This window comes from Cololabis saira, chromosome 5, assembly GCF_033807715.1.
Source record: "Cololabis saira isolate AMF1-May2022 chromosome 5, fColSai1.1, whole genome shotgun sequence".
In the NCBI taxonomy this organism is placed as follows: domain Eukaryota; kingdom Metazoa; phylum Chordata; class Actinopteri; order Beloniformes; family Belonidae; genus Cololabis; species Cololabis saira.
Window position 1 is genome coordinate 29,527,911 of NC_084591.1, and position 26,121 is coordinate 29,554,031.

General features: G+C 41.4%; 1 protein-coding gene across 1 annotated transcript in view; it reads right to left on the reverse strand.

Annotated features, from left to right (window-relative positions):
• Positions 1 to 1,207: 1,207 nt before the first annotated feature.
• The window catches only part of pdhx (pyruvate dehydrogenase complex component X), a 34,997-nt gene continuing 10,083 nt past the window's right edge, over positions 1,208 to 26,121 (reverse strand). Inside the window, exons 4-11 of the mRNA XM_061721506.1 lie at positions 18,390 to 18,589; positions 15,508 to 15,606; positions 10,467 to 10,632; positions 10,060 to 10,207; positions 6,724 to 6,782; positions 5,307 to 5,465; positions 2,729 to 2,793; positions 1,208 to 2,045 (exon numbers count right to left, since the gene is read on the reverse strand). Coding sequence (XP_061577490.1) covers positions 1,790 to 2,045; positions 2,729 to 2,793; positions 5,307 to 5,465; positions 6,724 to 6,782; positions 10,060 to 10,207; positions 10,467 to 10,632; positions 15,508 to 15,606; positions 18,390 to 18,589 — 1,152 coding nt within the window. The 3' untranslated portion in view covers positions 1,208 to 1,789. The remainder of the gene's footprint in view (positions 2,046 to 2,728; positions 2,794 to 5,306; positions 5,466 to 6,723; positions 6,783 to 10,059; positions 10,208 to 10,466; positions 10,633 to 15,507; positions 15,607 to 18,389; positions 18,590 to 26,121) is intronic.

The window sequence follows — 26,121 nt, forward strand, 5'->3', positions numbered from 1 at the left end:
TTTGAAAACATAGGTACACTTTTTAATGAGCAATTATTTCCCCTGCTAACTTTTTAATAGTCTATTTTTTTACCCTGGTAACTGTGTAGATACCAGTAGATATAATGTAGAAAACAGCCAGCCTCTGCCAACTGCCTGAACCCCTCTCCTTCTTATGTACCCTTGGGTTTTTTTCTCCTCTTTGTCCAATTCAAGGCTGAACCTCAGTCCAATCCCACAGCAACCACACAGAACAAAATGTCCTCAGTCCACAGTCACTGAAAAGTGGTTAAGTGTGTGAAGAGCTGCATAAAAAGCAAAGATTGTAAGGGAAGGCTATTTGGAGTTGCAGTCGTGCACTACCTTTCCACCACTGTTCTGGCTATAATCACATTAAAGATGAATGCAACACTTGTACCACTAATATCTGCAATACCCACAATTTGCCTCAAGTTATTTATTTTATGAATTAACTCTAGATAAACCATTGCCTTAAAGTACTAAAGTTATTTTTTGCTGATGAAACAGCTTTTCTATCACTGCTCTCATACAAAAACAGTAAAAGTAAAGAAATGTTCAGAATTAGAGCCGGTTTATTCTCTCCTACTGTGAAAATAGACACTCGGATCTAGGACATATTGTGCCCTAACTGGTGCTGATGCCTATGTAAACAGCTGTTGGCATCTGTCCACGCTTACAGCCAAGGTAAACATCTGTCAGCAGAGTCTCACCTGTCCATTCAACCTGGTAAATCCTCATAATTGGCTTCTATGAAATAATTATTGAGTATCTGGATTTCAAAAGCATGGAAACTGGCACCAATGCTGCCAGATGTTACTGCAGTAACATCTGGCCGCAATGCAGAGTCTGGCCTGTTCTGTCGTGGTGAAGAGAGCTGATCCAGAAGGCGAGGCTCTCTATTATGAGTTTCCTGTGGGAGACGGCTGGACTTGGGGAAGACCTGCTGCTCCTCCACATCAAATAAAGGTTGTTCAAACACAGGGTGAGAATGGAGGAGAAAGCTTGGAAGACTGAGGACACGCTGAAGGAATTAAATCTCTCGGCTGCCTTGGGACGCCCTCAGTATTCACCCGGAAGAGCTGGAGGGGACGGCCGATCCACAACCAGATAAGCAGCAGTAGATGGATGGGTGGCAACGACTGTGCTGTGAATTCCTCGGTGATGTGAAATCTGGAGTAAACATGCTTTAATGAAACGCACACAGATCTGAGGGGTTAACATGCGTTTTATTGGCATCTGAAAACACCAACAAATGCATTTGTTTTGCTTACATATGGACTTGTTTCTGCTGAATTCTGTTTCAAATAAATTAAACAATGAACATGAACAACTTCATTCAGAAACAACAGGTGTTGGTTCATATGGATTGAACAATAGTGCTCAGACGGCTTTGCCACTCTTGTTGGGTAACTTTCTTTTCAAGTACACATTCACCAGTAATGACTGCGAAATGATAGAATGGGACTTAAAAAGGACTATGCATTTTAAATGCAACACTATTGCGACAAACTACTCATTTTACAGGATCGTGGACACACTTTGCTGTACAACTTCTGTCAGCGTCCTCCAATTCTCTCGCTGAAGTTGAATTCAACTTCATAGAATCCTCAAACACAAGTTTACATTATGTACAACGCTACCCTGTAAGCCTCACAGAAGGGAATTCATACTAACCAACTAAGAGTTGCTTGCTTGTAAAAAAAAACAAAAACACGGGCCACGCTTTGTCATGTAGGTGTTTTTCTTTTTCCATTTTTTTAAGATACTTCCGTAAAGCTTTTTTAGTTCTTCAGGCGAGGGCCATGCGCTGTGGTTTTTCTAAGTTGGCACGGAATTTATCAAGAAATCGAGAGGCGAGTTCATCATCCACCAGCCGTCCGTCACTGGACAACGTTACTGTCATCAGCTGCTGCGTGCGCAGGGTCTGCTCGTCCTCTCCCAGCTTCAGCTCGGCCCGGGAGGTCCCGACAGCCAGGATGCACGCCTGAGGAGGGTTGATCACCGCACTGAAGCCACTGATTCCAAACATCCCTAAGTTAGATATTCTATCACCAGGTGAAATGTCGGAAAAGAGAAGAGACAGGACAGATATGGCATTATTAGTCAAGCCAGTCAGACTGAACTAAGCAGACGTAGTGGTGGTTCGAGAAAACTGTGCTATTACTCATAGTCACTGAAGAAAAGTGAGTGGGACATGATTTCTGTGAACATAACTTTACAAAATAAAACACTGAGCAGCCTTCATGAGCACGGCAGCATCAGCCTCTACGAATCTCCCCATAACTTTTACAGGTTACAGAAGTCTGGCCAGAGAGCAGTTTTACTGAGAATTGTAACTCAGGGGGATAAATAAAAGGAAAAAAAGATGAGGATGTGCACATATATTCCCAGGAGGGCAACGGGAGCTACATTTCCACAGAAATTAATTGGTAGTGACTGACATAGAAAATGACACGATAAATGATAAATATCTGGGAAACTGGGATAAAGCCTAAACGGCTCACATTTATGGTGGCTATTTATGAATCTTATGTTTCACAGTGATGACTTGTGAGAAAAACCAGGGTAGTTGCTGACATCAAAGTTTAATCTACACATTTATTTGAAGGATTTAAAAGAAAATTACTCGTAAATAATGCTAACATTGTTATGTTATCCATTTCCACATGCATTTTCTGAACCCGGGTGTGTGTGTGTGTGTGTGTGTGTGTGTGTGTTTTAGGTTTACGTGAATGAGCCTCCCTGGTACTCCTCAGGTAGAAGTTTCCCATCTCGAGCTTTCTGGGCCAGTACCTGTGAAAACAGTTCAGGTCATTTAAGCTTCATTTCAGATAAAGTTCAAGAACTTAATGAAACAAGATGCTGCTGATTAACAATGAACACGTGCTGATTGACGTCAGACAGACGCAACATCCAAATGAGATACAACCCACAGCCTCTCATTTGATAAAGCATCAGAAACCTGTAATGACCCCCTGATTTATTCCATTCAACACTCAACTGGACTCATATCTAAAGATTTTAAGTCAACAGCTGTGCAGGACTTACAATGCTTTATGTTTTTACTTAAGTACTAATAATCAATAAATGAAGGACCTCATGTCCATTCTATAGCTGCCAACTCACACGACAGTTTCTCAGACAAACCCCATAAGTTCTCTCAAAATTAAAAAGTCTGCAAGTCACCATTTAAAATTCAAGCTTTTTGCTCAAACGCTACAGGGACCAGTTTAAAAAAAAAAATCTGTTCAAGAAAAGGATTACATGCCTCACAGAAAATGCTGATAGTATTGGAAACCATCAGGGTGTGCATTGCTAAAATTAAGAAAGGGAATTGACAACACCCAGAGAGGAAGATCAGACATCTAACCAGAAAACCCAAACACGCTAGTTCAGTCAGCAGAGTGACGGGGATGAGCACAGAGAAACAGTGAAACTGTCAGATGGGAACAAAGAACAGGTCGGGCATTGTTTTTGTGCACAAGTAGACAGAAAGAGGGAGAAAAAGGAACAATTATCAACGCTGATCAAGAATCATGAAAACCACTCCTCACCAAGAATGATTACTGTGATACAACAAGCAAACATTTATTATCAAGAATCAATATTTTATCCTCTGAAAATACACATTTGTATTCGATTATACTGTATACTGTGATGAAGGGACAACCAGGATTTCTTTTTTTTTTAAAACAAAATGCACATTGAAATGTGTCTTTATCCAAGCCAGCGCTCAGAGTGAGACTGACACTGCCGAGTGGCTTTCACACGTTTACAAAACATATATTTTAATTCTAATGCAAATGTACCTAAATATTAAAGCGGGTACAGAACACAAAGTTCAGAATGAGTCACATCAAGAGCTCTTAGAAGCCCACAGTCCCTCCATCTCGCTTCTCTCAATCAAATCAATGGCCATTTCAATATAATTGGAAGATAATAAAGAGTGGAAAATTATAATGACTACATGTGGGTGGCAAAGAGCATTTAAAAGGCTTAAATGAACAGAGGAGTTGTTTGCATTTGAGTGCATGTTACCAATCACACATTTAAAAAAATTAACATTTCTAACAAGAAAAAATAGCTTTAAATAGCGTAAATTTAAAGTTATTTGAACACCAGATCCAGCGCACTGTTGTCACAAACAGGTGACAGTTGAATCAGTAAAAATTCCCAAACAGAAGAATTGTGTCCTTCATAGAAAAAAATATATCCTTTACGCTGAAAGAAGTCCAAAAGGGAAAAGCTCATGACCCCATATACCCTGAAAGACCTTTCAACTGCCAATTTGACAACTACAACCACAGTGGGAGTTTTTCTGACTCTAAGATATTGAGCCTGTCTGAAGGATTCAATCGAACATCAGATTATGCTATTGACAGAAGTGCACCCTCTCCGTTGATCTGCTAACACAATGATGCTTGATTAAAGCTCAGTTCATGCATTTACAGAGTTATTTTGCCGGGAGAAAGAAAAGAGATGCCCCAAGCAAGGCTCACACTCGTGACTTTGAGTCTCGTACATACTGAAGGCTTCTGTAGCTGATATTGTAAGGATACCGCCCAAGGCCCATATAAATGAGGTCACGATGTCACTACACCGGCTGATGGTGGGGATTTTATTTTCTTACAGCTTGGTCATAAACGACCTCCAAGGAAGGCAAACTTGCATGTATGAGGATTATTTGCGATCATTATTCAGGCAAACGCAGGGCAACTCACTGCTTTACGACACGGTGGAAGACAAGCCGCTCTTAAACGGGTCATAATATGTCATTCGGTTAAAAAGCAGTTTGATAGAACTGATTATGTTCCAAGTAACCATGAATCAACTGTTTGTTTTGATAGTGAACAGAGTGTTGGAATCAAATATACTGCTGCAGTTAGATTGCACCATCAAACATAAAATTATTTTTACAACGGGTCAATAAAAGGTGCAAGGTTGGTTTATTATCTTCCCTTGAGTTATATATCTGATCTGCGTAATAAACTGTTAAACTCTTATCACGTTTGTCTGTAGATGTGTATCCGATACTGAGTCATATTTGTGTTTCTAAGAAAGTCACTGGGCACAGCCGTTCAATATGTGCACCAGCAGTAGTTGACCATCGTTGCATAATATCCTAAATCTACAACCACACCTGTTCCTACATACAAAACAACCACAAACTCCACATTCTCATCAAAATTGTACTATGAATGCCTAAGCAGCTTTAAGTTTTTATATTCAAGGCCAAAAAAAAAAGTAACATCAAAGTGCCATTTTATTTCTTCTCTGTAATTCTTCATATATCTGTTGTCACTTACCTTAGCATTAGCCGAGATCTCGTGCACGCCTTTGTTTGCAGCATCTTTAATGATTGGAGTGATGAGGCCTTTGTCAGTTGCCACGGCAATTGAAATATGGACTGAATCGAGCGCATGGGGTCCATCACCAGACCAAGTCACATTCACTTCTGGTATTTCCTGTGACAGAGATGAGAGGTCAGAGCAGGCCCCGTCTAAAATGAATGGGTCTGTGCTTACACGGCACTTTAACATAGCTTATCCGTGAGGAGAAACACATTAAAGTGTGATCAAATACCAGAGAGCCAACACCTGCATTACTTTTTTCTTTTTTGCAAGCGCATAAGTTGATTACCGGTATAACAGTTTAGTTACTGTGACTTTAATAGATTTAGCTTCTGTGCCTTTAATAACTAGGACCTCTGCTGTGATGGAATCATGATAAACCTCTTTATTTAAATCTTTGTTTACTTTTTCCACAGCAAAAAAAAATAATAATTACCTAAGTATGATCAATAAGAAAGTTTCAAATATGTTCTTTATTATTATCGTTTTTAAAAAAGGTGGTGAACGGATGTATTTGGGTCAACTTGGGTGAAAGTGCAGGTTTTCTAATCACATCGTGTTAGGCAACCAAATTACAGATCTTAGTTAAAGTATAGTTCAACCAAAGTGTGGTATTTTGGCCATGTAAGACCCTGTTCTGCTAGTAAAACTAGAGTGTAGCCATACAGAGAAATTAGCTGAACCTGGTTTGCACTTTATGCACACATTAAGCAGGAAATGCTCCTGTAAGTTCCACATTCTTCACATTTATTGCAACACATGCAGCAAATAGCCAGGTTTCTAAATGGCTGCTTGGACCTACATTTCTGCAAATAATTATGACTGAAAAAAACAACAACCGAACAACAAACAAACAATTTCATATTTAATGGTGAGATATAAAATTGATGAAGCGAAATGACATAATGGTCATGAAATGCTTCTCGGACATTTCTGAGTGGATAACTAAATTACTGCAGAACAGCATGCATTTTTAAAGTTTTTTACTTCTCCACATTCCTCCGGCTCAACAACAGCGCCTTTCATGATGATATAAATAGAAAAATTGAACGTTAATTTTAAGAATATTACACAGTAGGTAAAATTAAATGTCTAAAAAGTAAAAGGAGTGATTTTTTTTTGGGGGGGGGGTCCCAGGAAAACTTAAAAACTTAATGCTGTCAGCTAAAACCTTCCATCTTTCATCCTCTGGAGAATAAATCTGAAGGCTGAAGCTTCTGCTTTCATTTCAAATAATTTATTCTGGTTCAGGTTTAGCAATTTTTCTGGACAATTTATAATATAATCGCATCAAGTAGATGTTGGTTAAAATGATTCAGGTTCAAGGAAAAAGAAGATCAGAGCAGCAAATATAAATACTTCTAATACTTACTTTAAGTGTAACAGCAGCTGCCTTGATGATGAAATCATTCACAGACACTTTGATCTGTTCTGAAAAGACAAAAGAAAAAAGTAGTTCAAGCTCTTACATGAATGGACACCTTTAACTGTACTTTTTTTCAATGATTAAGGAAAAGAGATAAGATGTCAAAATACATTTATTTACCGAGTACACTATTGATGGGGGCATTTGAGTTTAAAGAAAAAAGTGCATACATTAGTCTCTATTTAAAACTTTTGGCAACAAATGCTAGTAAACATGACAAGAGAATAGGTTTTTATTGGACTTGTCCTGTCTGTATCAGAATGGGCCTCTCTGGTTTCCACTAAATCTGCCGTACCAGTGGGTCAGGCCAGTTTGAACTGGCGCTTGCCTGCCAACTTTTACTGGTGTCCAATAGTGCACTACCAGAGAGTTATGAATGCTGCGAGAGGGATGCTTAATGAGCTAACCGTGAAATCGCACTGCTCCTGAACAATGAGGGGCCGCAAAAACAACCGCCGAGCGAATCCCTCGGCACACACAGGCTTGCTAATAGGTCTGGAATGGCCGTGCCATTTTCCCCATCAGAGACAGCAACCAGTGAGAGTTACTGTTTGACAGAGAGGCAAAGATGAGTTAAAAAAAAAAAAAGTCAATTATGTAATAGTGTGTTGAACTCTATGTTTTAGACCACACAAAGAAAGAAGTGGTGCTGTTACATATTTCGGTTTTTCTGTTACACAACTGCTGTTGAGGAGGCTCAGAAAGTAAAAGAGGAGCAGATTCAAATGTTTAGTCTAACATTTTATTTACTATTCAAGTCATGGTAGAATAACTCCACCAGTATAGCATCTGCAGGGGAGGTTTATAACACTTTATAACATTTCACTTTCGTAAACACTTCTTTCACCTACATACTCTTTTTTGCAATAGCCTTTAATGTTTTGTGTATCACACGGTGCGTAAACTAAAGAGAAACTAAACTAACTCTTATAAAAGTAAAAAGTTTTATTTTCAAAAATGTTTTTTTCCAAAAAATAAGCTAAACTGATTGATAGCCCACTCTAACTGTGAAAAAGGAACATTCTTCTTACAAGCTGAAACAAAAGAATGTCTACATAAAGTAAACGAGTAATACAATATACTTGTGAAGATTTCCCATCATATGATCACGGAAGCTGGCTCTGCTGGTTTCTGGTGCTGCCTTTTATGCCACCTATGTGGTAATCTGATAAGCCAGGTAGCAGATCCATGTACGTGGGCTGTTATACTTTGTGCACAAATGAAGTTGCACTGGCTGTGTATGATGTAATCATCACACGTGGTCTGCACGAGGCTCTCTGTGGACATCAGTGTTCCGGAAATTTGTTGCGACCTTGCTGACTTGTTTGCAGCTTTAATTTGTTGTGCACGTACAATGTCATATCACTTTCTGTAGATGCTGATCTACTATTCAGGTGCCATAATTGTGCATTAATGGGGATGCAAAGTTGTCCATAAACAGCTGTGTGACAACAGTGCTGATGTGACTGCTGTTTTTTTGTTTTTCCACAATGCTAGCATGCCATTTTAAAGTGCACATTGTGACACCTCTGTGCTGAACTTTCACTCACCCGTTCCACATCCAGTCATTCAGACAGTGGTTATCTTAATGGCTATGATACTGGCTTTGCTAATAAGGCATCATATTTAAATCTCTATTAGTTCACACATGTGCAGCGGACAGAAGGCGTAGATGATTAATTGGATGTTGGTTTTTTTTTTGCCTTTAAAAGAGAACAACTTCCTTCCTACTTGATCGTTAGATTGTGTCACAGGTAAGAGGGAACTTGGCATTGTTCTTATTTTGATGTAGGCCATCTCAACTGTTTTTCCGTCTCTCTATGTCATGCCCCAACTAACTGAACAACACTGAGAACAGGGACCTGCACAAACATTACTGTCTGTTGGAGAGATTAATGATGTTTGATAGATAAAAATCTAAACTAAGGTGCTAAAAATCTATAAGTACTGATAATTACCTTCAGTACCTCTGGACTATGGAAAAAAGCCTCCATCTATGTAAGGGAAATATGGGTGTCTAGCTTTGAATTTCCAGAGACAACTTGTGAAAGAGACTAGTGGGCGACCGATAATCGGCCGTGGCCGATTATCAAATTCGATATTCATAATTTTATTAAAGTTTGCGCCATGAGTTCATCCGCGCGGTTGTTAAGCGACTCTTTTCAAAGCAAACCGGTTTAGTAAAGACGGGAGGGGATGTTTTCTCCTCGCACGGCTCCTGAGAACTGAGGAGCCGCTCAGTGTGACACGCGCAGCCCAGCATTTAGGCTGATTTATGGTTCCGCGTTACACCAAAGCAGAGCTACGGCGTAAGCGCGCGTCGCCGCGTACCCTACGCCGTAGGCTACGCCGTATGGTACGGCGTAGGTTCTACGTCGATTTAACGCGGAACCATAATTCAGGCTTTTTCTTCCAGGGCTGAGAAACGTCACCTAGTGTTGCTTAAATGTGGCCACATGAAATCAATCACTATCATCAAAACAAAGTCAAACAAGACGACATGGCGTCATATTTCTAACAATAAATGAAAGGATGAAACATTGCAGTTCCTGCACCTACAATTTAATATAAAAGGTGCTCTAAGTGGCCCCTCCTGCTCAGAGCAGCTCATCCTGGTAAAACCAGGTAAAACCTGGTAAAACCAGGACCAGAACATGCATTTTTGGACATTTACTCCACAATAAATAAATAAACAATAATATTATGAACCTGAGGGTTTGACTTGTGGTGTTCTTTGACTTATTGTTTACACTTTACACAGTTTGAGTTACAGTATGAAGATTCCTCTTATTTAAGTTCTCCCATGCAGCTTTGTTTTTATTTATCATTATTGAGGAATGCTGGTGTAAAGAAGAGGGATGGGGGAGGTGGGGATTGCATCTAATGTGATCATTTACTGAAATACTGCATTCTCTTTTTGTATTAAGAATGTTCTAGTTAAAGCAATAAATTGCTCACCATTCATTTAAATGAATTCTTGTATTGAAATTTGTTTTCTCCCAAAAAGGTAAAAAAAAAGGGTAATAATCGTATCGGCTGATATCGGCTATCGGTCTTTTTGATTTCCCCCTAATCGGTGATCGAAATAATCGAAAAAAAGGCTGATCGGTCGGACACTAAAAGAGACTCTGAATACACAACTGAACAATCAGGTGAACCGCTGGAAATCTCCATCTTCATGGAAATCCTGCCTTCCTGATCTCTGAGGTTTTCACTGAGGATCAGGACAACCAACTGACAACAAACTGTGCTACATAATGAACGTCTCAGGTTTATATTTACCTTTGGCCAGATCTTTGCGCAGCTGCATGACAGCAGCAACATCACAGTCAACGGAGGCATAAGCATGTGGTATGGTGGTCTTTGATTGGGTCAGTCTTTGAGCAATCACACGGCGGACATTTGAAGCTGGCATCTCCGTGAAAGTTCCCTGAGGAGGAGAACAAATCAAGCAAATTAGAGGCAAAATAATTAAACAAGCAGTACAGCAAGTTTACAGAGAGGCAAATTGGGAAAGGTGAAAGGGAGGGAAAATGATTAATATCATGGCTGCAACTGGTAATTGCTCTGCAAAATGCCAATGATGAGATTGCAGTTTAACAAACAGTTTAACAAAACAGTTTAACAAAAAAAACACCACAAAAAACCCACTTGGGATAAATAAAGAATCAAATAACTGAAATGCTGACCGGTGCTCCTGGTTTCCCTGGTACAGACAGAGGAGGTATGTTGGGTCTGCTGCCTGGGGTTGGAGTGGGAGCTGTTGGGGTGGTGACAGGACTCGGGGCAGCTGATGCGACCACAGATGGTGTTGCTTTTCGAGCAGGTGACATCTTTAAAAGATTCAATGCATCTCTGGTAAAATAAAAATAAAAAATGAAATTAAGTAAAGCAACACATGACAGATGACAGTCCAAATACATCTGGAGAGATCGGATCTGAATCTGGTTCTGAAAACAGTCTATGATCTGGTAGAAGTTGGGTAGTGTGCTACACTGAGCACCGAGAGACATGGGAAATAAAAAGAGAAAAGAGGCTGGAAATGACTTTGCATAGTAACTGACCTTAGTTTCTACTCATTAATTTTGGTCTTGGTAGTAAAAGAGCTGTGAGAAGCAGCTTTCGGCTGTTGAAGCACTTCGCTTCCAGCTCAGTGCACCGTCACCCATCTATCCACATCCACCCAGTATTTTGTCTAGACCTGCTACGTCTGACATTAACATACAAATAGGGAGAGTCTGAGCCCCACATCTGGGGTATCCTCATCTTTCACTGAGCTGTGACTCCTATCCCCATTTTTCTTTTTAAATTGTCTTCGCCCCACTAGTTTTTCCCCTTTCTTACAGTCTACAGTATTCATTTGTGGAGGCACTGAGGCAACTTGAAAATCCCCCAACTAACATGAGTAAACTACACTGAGTCTTTAATTACAGACCGATTTCACCATCAAACATCCCACTTGTAAACAACGAAAAACTTCATCTCTTGAAATGAATGCAAGTCCACGCGTGTGTTCTTGACATCAGCCATAACTTTTGTGTAGCTGGCTGGCTAAAGATCTTAAAATCGACCAGTTGCATTCCTACTGACAGCCAGGGCAAATGAACTTCTGAAAGAGTAGGTGAAGGTGACTAGAATATTAAAAAGGGGCTCAAGCAGCGCTTACATGCACCAATTCTGACAGAGACAGCTGCACATAGGCACAAACTTTGCTGTCCACCATCACTTTGAAGAATCAAACTCAGAAAAATAATGTTGTAGTAATGAAAAGTGAAATGATAAGCCAACACTGCTATGCATCAGTGAGATCAACAGATTTAATGACAAATTAATGTTATTTAAAAAAAATAAAGCAACGCAATGATTCTGTGTGCAGCCAAATACTTTGAGGTTTTGCAAAGCACTTTGATTTGCACTTGTATTTCAAAAGTGAGAGAAAAAAAGAGAAAATTAAATGTGCATGTATAAACAAAACAAAAAAAAACATGGTAAATTATGTAATGTGAGGATGTCCTCCCTGGGTTGCGTGACCTCTGTTTTTTATGCCCGATATAAAAGGGGCCCAACTAGAGGAGCGAGTGGGACGTCTTACATAAGTGGGTGTTTTACCCTGGTTTCAGGCTTATCTGATCTGCCAAAGAACAAAGAAAGGGAACGTTTCTGGATTGCCTTTTTCCATTAAAACTATTTCTACCAAAAACTATCCACACTTCTTTTTTGGATCATACCATTTGGTCATACTCACATGCTGGCCTAAACTATTGTTGCACAAACAAACAAATACACAAACAAAAAAAAAGAGAGTACAGGTACAGTTTTAGCATCTGATAAAGTAATATGTATGCTTTACTCTGAACTCTTTTGCTTCAATTTGGTTACAGACCACCCGTATAAACCTCCTTTCCAGCTATGGTAACAGGATGACCTTAGCGGTATTCCTAGCAGTTTTCAAAGATGAACATGAGCAGTTGCTAGTTCACAGTCAAAATAAGATGGCAGGGGATTCTCCACAGGAGACGTATTCACCAACCTGAAATACTCCAGAGACCCACTTAAGTCGAGTGCAGAGGAGGCATGACATGATGCAAAAAGCACACTGCAGAAATTGCTCTCTTACAGTAAAAACAAATATGACACAGTAAGAAGAATTCCTTAGAGAATTATCTTTTTTCAAATATGGTCTCATTTACTGATTTTCTGGTCTTCATATTTGGCGAGTAAAGAGTGGAAACAGCGCCGATTGTCTGATGCAACCATTTGTATACTCCCACACACTTTTGTCTGATAACATATAGAAAGGCTTGAGGGCAGTGAGGCTTTCTCTTATTCTTATTTTAAAAAAAAAAAGTCATTCTTTTAGAAAGGTGTTTAACTTCCATAATTACATTATAAACCATAAGACTGAAAGTCCAAATGCTTTTTCCCCATCAAAAGTTTTGGAATCTGCTGCTGTCAGGGCACATTAAGTTGTGCACAAATTTGCACAACATAATTTTCCCACCTTGCACATAATAAAACTGAAATGGCAAAGAAAAAAGAAATCCCCCTTCATCCTCTTTTTGTTTGGAGTCTTACTTCCTTCAGCCACATTCACACAAGGTGACTTTCAGAGACTGCTGAGATGACTTGTCTCGCCGTTTTGTGATCGGGAGTCTGAAGTCATTTTGCTGTCACATTACCCGACTAATTGTCAATGAAAGGTCACACTCTACGTGATCTGACAGCAACTCGGTCCCAACTGACCTCTAAAACCGAGCTATGGCAACAAAACACATGTGAAATGAGGTACAACCATGCGCAAAACTAAATTTTTCATTAGGAATTCCCTTCCTGATGAGGACCCCATCCGATGCCTTGTTCTCCCTTTGGATTGAATTGGCATTACACCGATGCCTCCTGATATTTGGGTTTTTAAATATCCGTAAACCATCAGCGATGGTTTGGCGAGTCATTTGCAAGTTAACCAGAGACTGTGTGAGACTAAGTGGATAAACACACATTCCCTTTTGCCTTATAGGTGAGAAATGGCTCAAAAGTAGATGAAAATCTCTACTCACGAGTCGGTGAGTATCTTTGTATTTGAGTCGTTCCCACATAGCAATCAAGGGCCACCTGCTGATTTACCACCAGCAAGTTATGTAGCTGGTAAAGTGTAAAATCAACTACCGGTAGTCTGAAAATATATGTTAGTTCCCTTTTTTAATTTTTATGTAATGTAGTTCTAGAGTTGGTGAGTCAAAGTGTCAGAAAATGAATTTGCTGGGAAGATTTTCATGTATATTTTGAGTATAGGAAAGGGTTTACAGAGAACTCGGAGAGAGCTAATTAAAACGGCTTAATTACTATTTAATTTAAATGTCAACTGAAACTCCCAGAAATCACATTGACCCTCATTAAGCACACGGCATGTTCCTGTTTATGATTCTTAACTAATTACAAGATTTATTCTTTTTTGTGCCACACAAAACACATATTTGAAAGAGCAAACAAGAAAGCTCCTTCTGGAGAAGACACCTCTTGAATAATGTTCCTTGCTATTTGAAAAACAACTTTGGTCTTTCCTTTGTCATTTTGTCTATAACAGAGGTTCATACACAGCAGTGGACCACTGACTGACACAATGTTAAATCAGCATCCACATTACTTACAGAAGTAAAAGCACATATGAATGGCATTCATAAGTAGAGAGTACATTTTCAATCTTATGACACTATAAGTCCACTCGAATTTCTAAAAAGGCACACATTAAGAGCAGGCGTTCCTTAATCCCTGGGCATAATTAATTAGTTGATACGATGTTTGATTTAAGAAGCTTAGTGTATGTTTTTCTAACACACCCACACACACACAGTCTGTGTTTCTATGGTCACCACTGGGTCTTAGAAACTGGGTTGCTATAGTAACAGAAGTTCCTTAATGAGATTCCCCAGCAGGCTGTAAGGTACGTAACAAGAGCATTCAATCAGATCCCGAGTGACAGTAGGTAGGCAGCGGAGCTGTGTGTGCCTGTGTGTGTACCTGTGTGTGTGACCTCATAACTTAACAGAATGCAAAAGACTGATAATGTAAACCATTGTCATTGAACTGATGAAACATTTTGCGTGTTGTTGTTCAAGTGTTGTTATTGGCTGACTCTCTCTCACTCAAGCACCAGTGCACAGTCAATGACAACAAAATTAACAAAAAAAAACAAAAAACATTCTGCCACACCTGCTTAACCATTTCCTATGTAAGGAAATGAAAGACCGTAAAACAACCTCTTGAAAACTGCTCTTCAATTCAAGTTGGTGTTAATTATGGGATTGGGTGCGTTACGTATTGTCTGAAAAAACCAACAATGAGGCAGATTTCATGAAACTTGATGTAGAGATGAGGTATGAGCTTGACAGAACAAAAAAGCAAACTCTCACATAATAGTGAGGTACTTTGCTCTCTAAGTCACTGTGTAATTAGAAGGTGTACATACTACTGAACATTTAAATTATTTTTAACACAATACAATATCTTTCCATTATAAACAAGCCAAATAATTCCCTTTTGTTTTCCTACAACATCTCGCTGGGCCCAACCATAAAGCTTTCAATTTCTGTGCTTAATCAAATCAAGTTAAAAATAAAAGTACATCCTAATGTTTTTGTTTGAGGATATAATATTCATAAAACTGGTTCTTATCATGTCTTCAAATTAAGCAAATAAAAACATCACATGTAATATAATATCATTATGTTAATTGAATTCATAAATGTAACATTAACTATGCAAAAATATGAAAACTGCAGCTGGAAAAGCTAAATAAATCAATTAATAGTCCAGTACCAGTCATATGCTGCCACTGACTCACTGAGCAGAATTTCAGCAAATATGAACAGATCTGTAAAAACAGAAGCTTTGCTCATCTGAAGCAAGGTTTTGAATCATGTCGTGGACTACAATTTTCCACACTTTACTTCTGTATTTTAGTTTTCCATTTATCAAAGGAAAACCCAGTATTATGCTGCTCATATGAGACTCTAACCAGTAAGGACTAGATTATTTTTTATGGTATCCTGATGAGGTAAATAAAACTTTGAAATTGAAATTTGGGTTTACTTTGTTTTTGACATTTACTGTACATTTCCTTTAAATCATGTGTGTGTCTCTATGCATGTTTAGAGGGCAGCTCAGATCTTGAATGCACTAGTCACAACGGTTATGCAGTATGTGTTAAAAATGAATCGTTCAACAACTCACTCCTTAGTGATGAGTCCTCTTGGTCCTGTGGGTGTCGCTGTTTTGGGGTCAATGCCATGGGTGTCCAGAATGTGTCTTGCTGCTGGACTCAGACGTAACCTAAAATATGAAGAGAAAATGCAGCTCGATTTTAGACTTTTTTACTGGAAAGATCAGGGGCCTCATGTACAAAGAGTGTGGCGCACAAAAAAAAACATGCGTATGCCACTTTCTACGCTCACGGTAGGATGTTCAAAAAATGATTTGAATGTGGAAAGTTGCGGTCCTTCACGCACACATCAAGGCTGGCATACGCACATCTCTGAGGTTTTGTCCGTTGGCGACACTCACTGGTGTGTCACATTAACATTCACAATCCCATACAAACATAATAAGACCACAACTCTCCACGGAACGCAACACAATGCAAAGAACAACAATACCCATAATGCAATGCAGCTTAAATCGGAAGAAATGCCCCCAAATAAATGTTTTTTCCCAGCCTTTTTAATGATATTTATCTTCATTATCATATTCAAATTGTTCTACTTGAGGGAGGAGACGGGGCGGAGTGCTGTGCTCCCGCATATACAGTCAATTCCACGTCGATTGGGATGTTCAAAGAATCGTGCTTGGATTGGGGCAGACTCACAGTTTTGAACATCTGAATGGCCGCGTTCAGACTGCAGGCAAATATCCGATTTTTAGCCCATCCAGATTGAAACTGGATGACTCTTTTGAAGTCTGAACTCTGAACAGTCCCAAACCGCATGATATCCGATTTTTGCAAACCAGATGGAAACCACCTCCGGGAGGTAGTTTCATATCCGATCCATATCTCATTTGGGCAGATGCGTGTCAGTCTGAACAGCTCCAAACACTCAGATCGGATATGACTGTCCCAGACGCTCCAAACCACCCGCCCATTTCCAGTTGTGGAGCTACTCATCCTTTCACAGAGAGCATGTACAATCTCTGATGTCACGTCAAAAACTATTATTTGTAGTTTGAGTGTTGCAAATTCACATTACAAATCATGTTTTAATAGCAGAAAAAAAGACCGCATTTCCACGTAGGTGCGGGTCGCCGCGTACCCTACGCCGTAGGCTCTGGGTCGGTGTAACGCGGAACCATAAATCAGCCTTCAGTCGCGCTGTGAGCCTGAACCTGCAGCCCGTCAGCCCCTCTCCTCCTAGGAGGAGAGGTTATGGAGCGGGGCTGCCAGTTATTAATTGCTGGTTCGTTTTGTTAACTCTGAGCTTTGTTGGTTGGTTTGTTAGTTTGCTGGTGGTTTTGTTCTGAACACCTTTCTCTGTTTCTCATTTTGGACGCCGGGTCCCTCCACCGAGACACAACTTTTGCGGTATGCGTTCATTGTTGTGTCTAAAAATGATGCGCAGTGCCGACCCAATCAGAAACGGTACAGATATTTTGGGATATTTTATATATATAAAAGAAATACATGACTTCACACAATACACGCGCTGGGTGACGCCTCCGCTCCGACGTCGTTGCTACGGCAACCCGTCAGATCAGTCAATGATGTGGCCCAGTCTGAACAGAGCCATATCCGATATGGACACTTGCTAAAAACAGTGTGGACAGTCAGCCCTGAAAATCGGATATGAGAAGGAATCAGATATATATCAGATTTGCCTGCAGTCTGAACGCGGCCAATGTTGCACGGAAGAACATGCACGGATTCACGTTGAAATCCACACACTGTTTGTACATGAGGCCCCAGATGTTCAATTCAATATTACACAATTAATCTCCAAGAGCCAGCACTCTTTATTACTGACTCCTTTCAGACTTCCATCAGTCTGATCCCCCAGCGATCTTTTTTTTATTCCCGGCCGCAGATCCCACATGTTATTCTGTCTGAGTTTGCTTTAGAGCTTTTTCATGACCAGCTCCTTGTTCTCCATTAGCTTGACTTGAAAATACTTCTGGATGCTCTTAATAGATGGTGTCTCCTTCCAGAAGGGAGTTTTTTTTTTAAATTTTCAATAGTTCTTGACAGGATGCAACTCCTTGGTTTCACATGGGTGTAGAGGATGTGTAATTTAAATGATTTTTTCTAACCACCACTTTAATGCCAGGTGTCCATGTGGCTCTGATGATTTTCTTTTTAAAGCTACTTCTGACCACTTCCTCATGGTTGTTTGACACATACAACCTCTGAACAATGCGTGTACTGTAGGTGGAAGTGAGAAGTAACCAGATTCTGATCTGCTTTGTTAAGTGGAGGACAAGCAGATAAACTGTTATTTGTGCATAAAATAAATAAATTCAGCACCACCTGAAGTATTGACAGTAGCTGAGAGAGGCATATACACTGCTACTACAACAGATATCTTGGTACATTAAATGGTTGCAAACTCAAAGTTAACAGTTCAGTGAGTGGGCCGCACAGATGCTCCTCATTAAAATGCACTAGATTACAGCAAGTAGTGTAAACAAGAACTACAATCTCATCCTCCAGTCTTTGCCCATATAGTCTCAAAGCCAGGAACACAGGCTTTTGAGTTTGTAATAGCATCAGCTGCTGAGCCTCAGGGAAACATGCTACATTCCCAGTATTCCCACTGTTCGCTCATCAGGATTTCAAGCTTGTTAATTTAATATGCTTATGATCTTGCATTACTCATGATCCCCAATGGAAGAACTGGTTAATCCTCTGTTATTACTGTTCCTGCTCTACAACTGTGATGTCACTTCTTCAACTGATCTGAGATGTGGGGTCTCAATCTGAGTTTTTGACAGCTTCATCCATTGCTACTCCAGGACACTACAAAATGCCAGAAGTACTAGAAGAAGTTGAAGCACAGCATTCACACCAGGGCAGTCAGTCAAATATAAATGAAAAAAAAAACAACTTGAAGAGTGAAAGCATTACTCACGGCCCTGATGTGACAGGTTTTGACTGAGGAGATGGAGCAGCGGGGGTCACTAAGGGAGTGGCTGCAACTGTAGCCGCTGGAACTCCAGAAGGAGGTGTAGCATCTGCAGCGGGGATCTCCACCTGCTTCCAGTCCTGACCTTCCTCAACCATGACAGCGATGAGAGTGCCCAGGCGTATGTTACGGCTGCCCTCCTCAATCTGCAAAGAAGGTGAGAGCGCTAGTTGTAGTGAGAAGTGAACATGTGCTTCAAATCACAAAGATAAGGATCAATAACTGTTCAAATTCTGCGAAATGATTAAAAGAAATATAAAATCATCAAAAGGACGGTGGTATTTAAGTCTATACATTAACTCGATATCCCTAAGAAAAGTGTATATTTCCTGATGATGGACCTATTAGGGACACTCTTTAAAAAAGGACACTCCCTGTCACTGTCATTTTCGATGCCTTTGTGAAAAACGTGTTGACACTTACATTTTCCTTATGCTGCCAACAATTAATTTGTTATCTTGTTAAGTAATTCAAATCCATGGCGAGCTTCTCCCTTTTTTATATATATATATATTTACACCCGTGTTCACTAAAAAAAAAAAAAAAAAAAAAAAAAGAACCACATGGTTATGCTTTTTCCGTGGTACTTCAGGGTGGACGTTTCTGTCCAGCAGCAAGGTCATAGATTAACTGAGATGCTGGAATCAGCAAACAGCCTTTCAGCGTAAAGTATTGGTGTGTTGATCCAACACCTAACTAGTCATTTTAAAAATAACTTAACAACTGCCCTTGACAGACATTTCATTTCAATGTATTTATTTGATGACAGGGACTGTACATGTTGATGAACACAGGTGTAAACATGTATGGTTATAGCCATAGGCTAATTTCCACCATTCGTCCCTGTGGCAAATCAATGCCAAACATAAAACCGGACAAAAAAAACAAAAAAAAAAAAAACATAAAAAATCGGACAGCAAACAAGGAAGACAAGATATAGCAACGAAAGACAACATTTAAAAACACGACTAAGCTAGATAAAATCAATAAGAAATAAAAAAATGTTACATTTGAGGTTCATTGAACTTTTCTGTATTAAAAGAAAAAAAACGAGAGCGATGCAGTGCTTAAACTAAAATATTATGAAAGTACTACTCTGTACTAAACAGATAAAGTAAAATCTTGAAGCAGCAGCACCATCTCATACATAGTAAAGCCAAAGCTTAAAGATGAAGCGTAAACATCTGATTGTAATAAATCAGTTGATTTTTTTTCACCTTTTCCCTGAAAGTAAAGAAGTCGGATGCATTTTTTTCCTGAATGTGTTCAGTTCATCTTGTTTTTCAGGTTTAACACCTCTACAGCTCCACTCTTGGGCAGCAAGAGGTAATGGATGAGGGTAAGGATAAGGGCCTCTCAGGGGAATCCAGTTTATTCTATAGCAGAAAATAGAGGCGATGTTTCCCACAATAACTGTGCTTACAACTAACTTTGTATTTGATGATATATGATGACATGTTGTTAGATAACAATCAAGACGGCTGTGTGCAATTTAAGGAGGAAAATATGCCCCTTAAGGGACGAAACAAGCAGGAACTGGGAAATTCTAGTGTTGTCAGCCAGCCAATGTACTGTAAAAGTAGGGCTAGTTTATATGGCAGATCAACTTAATCAAAAGGAACCTATCACAGAATCACATTTATTTTGTCGTCAGATGACTTGGTGCAGTAATTAGTTTGGCTGAGTTCTGAACGAGTTGCAGTCTGTCGGTGAGTTTGGTAGGGAGGCCAGTGAGGAGGGCGTTACAGTAATCAATATGGGATGTGACGAAAGAGTGGACCAGGATTTCAGTGCTGGACTGGGACAGTGCGCGACGGAGTCTGGAGATGTTGCAGAGGTGGAAAAATGCCGTTCGGGTGATGTTGTGAATATGAGGTGTAAATGAAAGGGTGCTGTCCAGGATGATGTCAAGGCTCTTGACTTTGGAGGAGAAGGGTATCAGGAAGCCGTCGATGATGATGGGTGGGGCAGGAGAGGGTTGTGACTTGGTGAGGGTGGATTTGGAGCCAATGAGAAGATCCTCAATTTTATTGCCGTTGAGTTTTAGAAAATCTTTGCTCATCCAGGTATTGATGTCATCCAGACAGTTGGTTAGGGAAGTGGGAGCAATATTAGCAGTGGGTTTGGAGGAGATATAAATAATAATAATAATAATAATAATAATAATAATAATAATACTACATTAATTTAACTTGTAATGCACTTTACATTCAATGAATCTCAAAGTGCTACACTTAGATCATTATTCATTCATACACATTCTCACCGGTGGTGTTAAGCTACGTTTGTAGCCACAGCTGCCCTGGGGCAGACTGACGGAAGCGTGGCCGCCATATCGCACCAAACGGCCCCTCCGACCACCACCAAACATTCATACACATTCAAACACATTAACACGGGGCAAGGTGGGTAAGGTGTCTTGCCCAAGGACACTACGACAGCAAACTGGGACAGAGCGGGATTCGAACTAACCATCTGTGTGTCATCGGCGTAGCAGTGGAAATGGACCCTGTGGTGACGGAGGATCGAGCCCAGGGGTAGGAGGTAGATGGTGAAAAGAAGCGGACCCAATACTGACCCCTGGGGGACATCCATTGTGACACCTGTACACCCAGATTTGTGGTTCTTTACACACCAGTGATCCCAATGGCAGCCAGGCGGTCCAGGAGTATTGGGTGAGAAATGGTATCGAAAGCTGCACTGAGGTCGTGGAGGATGAGGATGGTGAGTAGGCCAGAGTCGGCTGCGCGGAGGAGATCGTCAGTGATTTTAACCAGGGCTGTTTCAGTGCTGCGATTGGGGCGGAAACCGGATTGGAAGGGTTCGTAGAGATTATTTTGAGGTGGGACTGTAATTGTGCGGCGACGACCCGTTCGAGAGTTTTGGAGATAAAGAGGAGGTAGGAAATGGGCTTGTAGTGTTTGAGATCAGATGGGTCTGCACCAGGTTTTTTCAGGGTGGGGGTGATGGCAGCTAGTTTGAGAGTGGGGGGAACAGTTCCAGTACTGAGGGAGGAGTTGATTATGTCTGTGATCATGGGGGAAATGGATGGCAAACATGCTTTGACAAGCAGGGTGGGGAGGGGATCAAGCTGACAGGTGGTGGTTTTGGCTTTATGAATGAGTTCTGAGATGGTGAGCTCTGATACCAGAGTGAAGTTGGTGAGAGAGCTGGAGAGAGGTTGGTTGGTGGTGGTTATCCAGGATGGGTCATTTGTGAGAGTGTGTGTTGAGGCCAGTTGCTGGTGGATGGTAATGATTTTGGATCTGAAGAAATCCAGGAAGGCGATGCATTGGTCAGTGGAGATGTCTGGAAGGAGGGTTTTTGGAGTCTGGAGTAGATGGTTGACAGTTGAAAAAAGGACTATGTTGTTACCTGAGGCAGAATTGATGAGGCCGGAGTAGTATGAAGATTTGGCAGTATTAAGGGCATTCTTATAGTGGTGAAGGTGGTCTGAGTACATTTGGCTGTACACCATGAGTCCGGTCTTTTTGTAAAGTCTCTCCAGTCGACGGCCTGTAGTTTTGAGCTGGTGGAGGTCAGAGGTGAGCCAGGGAGCGGAGTGAGTAAATGAAACTGAATGGGTTTTCAGTGGGGCCAGGGCAGTGAGGGAGGAGGAGAGACGGTTGTTGTAGTGGTTCACCAGATCGGCAGGGGAGGAGGATGAGGGGGGACTGGGGAAGGAGCTGATAAGAGTGGAGAGATCTGTGGGGTTGATGTGTTTGATTTTTCTGAAGGAGATGATCCGTTGTTCTTTGACTTTGTACAATTGAGTGAGGATGTTGTAGAGTACAGCTTTGTGGTCTGTAATGGGGAGGTCAATGATAGTGAGGTTAGCGGGAGTCATGTCAGTGCAGAAGATTAAGTCCAAAATGTGTGCTTTGTTGTGTGTTGGGAGGTTGACGTGTTGTCAGTCGTTTGCAAAGGTACTGGATGGGTAATCAATATGAATATTGAAGTCCCCGTAGAGGATAACAGTGGGGGGCATTGTGCATATAGATGTTTTCAGAGATGAAAATTCAGTGAGGAAAACGGCAAACGGCAGACGGTTTTGGTGGTCTGTAAATGGTAACAATGATGATGGGTTTGGCTCCAGAGTTTTATGGCTAGGCATTCAAAAGAAGAATGATATGGAACAGTGAGAGAGCCAGGCCCCCCCCTCCCTCCCAGTTGCGCGGGGTTTACTAAAATAGGAAAAGTCAGGTGGGGTGGTTGCATTTAGCTGGGTGAAATCATTAGGCTGTTGCCACGTCTCTGTGAGGCAGAATATGTCCAAAGTTTTGTCAGTGATGCAATTGGGGATGAGAAGGGCCTTATTGGTGGGAGATCTGATATTGAGCAGACAGATTTTGAGACACGTGATTGGTGTGTATGCAGCTGCTTTGGGTAGGAGAGCGAGAACACTGATTGACAGGATTGATGTGGCAGACTGTGCAGGGAGGGGGGTGTGGCTCTGTGGACCAGGGAGATCGGTGTGCAGGCCACAGTGGAGAAATGTAGGAGGGGCTGATTTTATATTCAATTATTGCTTTGAAAGTGGCATGGGAACGGGGAGGTCTGACAGTCACAATAGTCTCAATTGGGACACCGACGACAAGGGGTGTACTGACAGCGGGAGCCTGTAGGGGGAGTGATTCACAGACGGAGGGAGGAGAAGAAGTCGGCACTGGTGGGGGGCTGACGGAAAGGGGTGTGGTCACAGCAGGGGCCTGTAGGGGGAGTGATTCACAGACGGAGGGAGGAGAAGAAGAAGGCAGTGAAGGAAAGGGGGAGTGGGTGTGGCATGTAAACAGTCACGCATGGGTTTCCTGTGTGTGAATGTAATCAATCATGTGTACGGTGTGCTGTAAGTTCTTTGCATGCAACTGCCTAGCTTGCTCGGGTGAAGTCAGTCGTGCTGGTAAAATGAAGGGCGGTTCCATAATAAATTAAAATTGTCTATGAAGTAGACGCCGTTGATACCGCAGGCAGCCTGGAGCCAGAAGTGGAGGTGAAGGAGCCGACTGAAGCGTTGTTCACTGCGGCCCAGGGTGGGAAGAGAGCAGCTGATGAAAAGTGACTTCCCACAGCCTTTCAGGATGGTGAACAAACTATTAAAGTCACTTTTGAGAGCATCTGGATTACTCCAGGCCACATTGTTGGTCCCAATGTGCAATATGATGCGTTTAATGGAGTGGGGTGTAAAGTGTTGGGTGTAAACCTGGAAGTTTATTGATCATTTCTGTGACTCTGGCTCCTGAGAAGCAGTGAGTGGAGGCGTTGAAAAATAAAGTGTTTCTGATTATGGATTCCCCTACTATGGTGGTGGTTGGAGGGAACAGGGGGAGAGGACGCGGCGGCAGGCACTGTTTCACGGTTGGGGGGGTGCATGACAGGGTTGTCGGTGCAACTGCTGCACTCCACAGCGGGCTGGACCACTGGTGCGCCTCGCCTTGAGTGTGGCCTCCTTCACAAGTTTGCGCCGGGAGGAGGAGGTGGTCACGGACCGGGACAACAAGGGTCCCGGAGCGGGCAGCGAAGCCGTGACAGGGCTGGGGAGAGGAGGATGGACAGATTGAGGGAAATCCTGGAGGCCCAGGATATTGAATTTGTTCCTCAATGGGAGCTCGCGGGGGGGAGAGGGTGGCGGTTTAGGTTTCCCTTGCCCTTTTCCTTTGACTGTGGACCATGCCGTCTGGATAGGAGTGGAGCTGTTGGACCCGAGTCCGGGTTCGGGTTGAGGGTGAATGTAGCCTCAGAGCTTTGGCTTTCACTCACCCATTTTGGCATGGCCCCCTGCAAGAGCCATGTGTCTCCAGTCGGGGGATCCGGTACAGGAACTGTGGATGAGGAGGCTAGTCTGGATGTAGCCGAGGGAACAGCGCCAGAGTGGGGCAGAGGGGCAGGGGCTGTCCGACCAGCTGGGGCGACCGCTGCAGCGGGGGAGCCGGCATCAGACATCGGGACAGTGTAATCCAGGTCAGCAGTGTTCGCAGGAGGACCGGTGCCCAGAGCAATCACTGAGTCCAGGAGAGTTTCTTCCTTCCTGATCCAGTAAAGGTTGGATATACGTTGCTCCAGCTCTTTTATCTTCTGGGACTTGTGGAGGCAGCTGTCACAGTCGTGTGGAGAGGTAAATGAAGCCACGAGGCCGATGAGGTGACCTAAGAAGTGGAGACAAAACTACGGCAGCAACTGTGTTGTGGGATGACGTAGTTTGTGTGTACTGTAGGTAGGAATGAAGTGAAACTTACGCACGGGGACTCCGAGAGGAGTCCGCGGCGTTATGTGGTCACGAATCGGGTGGGTTTGAATCCAGTAGAGAGCGGGACTTACTGATGCGGGCCCAAATACTGGGCCCGTTGAGGTGAGTGAGTATCCGCTTTTGTAACGTTTGTCGGTGACAGAGCTAGTGTGGGTCGACACAGAGCGTGATCGATCGCACAGAACCAGGCAGGAAGCAGGAACTAGGCGGGAAGCAAGAAGCAGGAAGCAGCCATCAGTTCATTATATTATTTCTACAGTGGTAAGTCAAACAGGATGCAACTCCTTGGTTTCACATCGGTGTAGAGGATGTGTAATTTAAATTTTTTTTCTAACTACCACTTTCATGCCAGGTGTTGTGTGTGTACACACGTGTGTGTGTGTGTGTGTGTGTATATATATATATATATATATATATATATATATATATACATATAAAAAAGTGTTATGAATGTTGTGTGTGTGTATATATATATATATATATATATAAATAAAGGTTATATAGAGCCTATGATTTTACTGTGACAGGAAGCACATAACTAACATGACTAACACAGAGTGATGTTGGGCTCAACACTGCCATTAAATGGTTATAAATTACATGCAAACCTATGTAAATCGAATAATGTCCATTTTGCAGTGTTTGCAATGATTCAAATTGTGTGTTGATTATTCATTTATGCCCATAGAGTTGCTGCTGTTAAAAAATTAAACTGCAAAAGCTTCACGGTGAGTGTGTCAAGTGATAAATACTGAACCTTCAGAGCAGTAAATGCACTCGTGATTAAACTGGTCAATGATGTACATCTGAACATTAAGAAAAACAAGAAGAAAAACCCTGCAATAATAGATTTCAACTAACAGATAATTGTTACACTATCAGCTCTGAACTAACAATTTTCAAGGACAGTCTCAGCAAGGTTGACACTACAATATCACGGTGAGAAAATCATCAGTTAACCAACTCATGCAAAACTGTTACACAGAAACAAGTTCCCCAGAGTCTAGAAAGGTCTGTTAAAGGAAGCCTAAACTTTTATAAGTTACTGAATAAAACAGGTGAACAAAAAAATAACATTCTTTGAACATAATAACCAATCAACTGCTATTAGGGACATCAGGTTATGTTTTGCATCTCATCTGTATCTGACAGCATCCACATGAGCTTGGTAAACTGAAGGGATTTATTTGTAAAAGGACAGATCGATTTAGATGAATACAAATAAGACAAGGTTTTTCGTCTGATCCATGGAGCATGGCAATGCAACTTGATCTCTCTTCTTAGCAGTGGGCGGTTGCCACTTTAATATAATAGTTTCATGTAATATATCAACATTTGTGCAACAAACTGTAAATTACAAATCAATTAAATTCATTCTCACCCGTTGGATTCATTTCCCATTTTTCTTTCTGATGTATCTTTGTGCCACCAGTC